The following is a 1,932-nucleotide window of genomic DNA, read 5'->3' on the forward strand; positions in this document are numbered from 1 at the left end:
ACAGGACGCCAGTCTGTCGCAGGCCCACAAACAGACAAACAAACACAGACACACACACACACCTACGGACAATTTAAAGACACCAATCCACCTAACCCGCATGTCTTTGGATGTGGGAGAAAACCGGAGCACCCGGAGGAAACCCACGCAAACACGGGGAGAACATGCAAACTCCACATAGAAAGGCCACGGGAATTGAACCCACGACCTTCTCGCTGCAAGGCAACAGTGCTAACCACTAAGCCACCATGTTGCCCTGTCCAATTATCGAAAATGGAAAAAAATGGGGTGACTGTGTATGAAAATTACTAATTTCTGAATTGGTGATGTGAGATATTTTTAAGCCCCTTTAACTGAAACTGAAAGTCTTCAATAGAGGCACATTTTGATTGATTCACTTCATTGCCCTTGTGTATGTGTGTACAGGCAAAATTTCTTTTAATTTTGGCATTTTGAATATATTGTGATGCTAATCCTTTTGTGCGATATTGTCAAGGTAGTACTTTGTAGAGTATTTTCTACAATGTGGTTTTACTACTTTTAGGTCCATAAAAGCTCTTAGTACTGATTCTGTTGTTGTTACAAACTGCTCATCTGCACACTTGATTTGTTGCTTGAAACATCCACATGAACAAGACACAAGGTGGCGGTGTTGAGTAGCTCAGCTAACTTCAGAAAATAGAACATGGGGGAGGACGAAAAAGATTTCTGTTCTCAGCTTGTTGTCTCTTTTCGTATTCAAATTGTATCTCCAACTGCTTCATTTTGTCTTTCAACTCCTCCTGCTGCTCCCTCATTTTTTCCATCATTCTTTCCTTCTCTTCTCTATCTCTCTTTCTCTCTGCATCTCTCTCATCTCTCTCCTTCTTCCTTTCGGTGTCCCTCTCTCTCCTCTCCCTCTCTCTCTCAGCCTGGAATTGCTCAGCCAGTTTCTTCATCTGTTCATCATACTTCGCCCGTATTTGATTTTCCAGCTCCTCTTTCTCTTTACGTATTTTCTCCTTGTCCTCCTCCAGAAGCCGTTGCTTCTCCTCTTCAATTTTCCTCTCTGACTCTTGGAACATCTTGTTGGTGTAGTGGCTTCCACCGTTCTTTGCAGCTATCTTCCTGATCTTCTTCAGCAGCTCAGTGACCTGAGTGTGATCTTTCTCCCTGTTCCTGAAGACGTGGTACTCTCCGTTGCATCTGGCCACCAGTTCCTGCAGTTCTGGACTTTCCTTCAGGAACTCCTCAATGGTGTTGTCGAGCTGGTCACCATGAGTGAAGAGAACCATGCTGTATTTGTCTGCATCCTCACCAAATATCTCCTGGATCTTCTGCACTGAATTTGTTTCCTCTTCCGTGTATCTGCCCAGCTTGATGATGATCAGGAACACGTGGGGCCCAGGACTAGCATAACTGATACACGGCCCGGGGTGTCAATCACAGCCACCTGCTGTCCATCCACAGTGGTTTTGCCCTTCGAGCAGTTGACCGTGAGGGACACTGCACTGAAGGTTGACTTAAAACACTTCCAGCCCAAGATGGTGTTTCCAGTGGCACTCTTACCATTTCCGGTCTTCCCAACCAACACAATCCTCAACTCCTCATCATTTCGAATAAAAGGTCCTGTGTGGACAAAATACAAACAGTAACATTTAACACCCAAGACATGCAAAATGCAGTGTAATCCAGCCACATCAGAGTCTTTTAGGTCAGTATGTGCAATAATTTAAGAATAACAACACTTCTTCTTCGTGTATGCTTCCTCATTGTGCTTGTAGAAGGATTTAACTGATGAATGTTAGTTTGAAATGTTTTCTTCATCAGATAAGTTCAGGTTCAAAGGTGCCACAAATGGGTCAATTGTTCACAATCTGAAGAAAGCAAACTTCTCACACTCAATCTTTAGGTTACAATTTACAATCTAAGGGGTGGACACCAGTGAAATAT

The 1,932-nt window shown here is 43.5% G+C and overlaps 1 protein-coding gene across 1 annotated transcript; it reads right to left on the reverse strand.

Moving 5' to 3' along the window:
- Positions 1 to 515: 515 nt before the first annotated feature.
- On the reverse strand, positions 516 to 1,699 carry LOC117526641 (GTPase IMAP family member 9-like; the record flags this gene model as incomplete). Its single annotated transcript, XM_034188696.1, is given in 2 exon segments — positions 516 to 1,405; positions 1,408 to 1,699. Coding segments are annotated over 2 exon segments (1,026 nt in total), but the record flags the coding sequence as incomplete, so codon positions are not given.
- Between the last annotated feature and the right edge of the window lie 233 nt (positions 1,700 to 1,932).

This window comes from Thalassophryne amazonica, chromosome 15, assembly GCF_902500255.1.
Source record: "Thalassophryne amazonica chromosome 15, fThaAma1.1, whole genome shotgun sequence".
Taxonomy (NCBI): Eukaryota; Metazoa; Chordata; class Actinopteri; order Batrachoidiformes; family Batrachoididae; genus Thalassophryne; species Thalassophryne amazonica.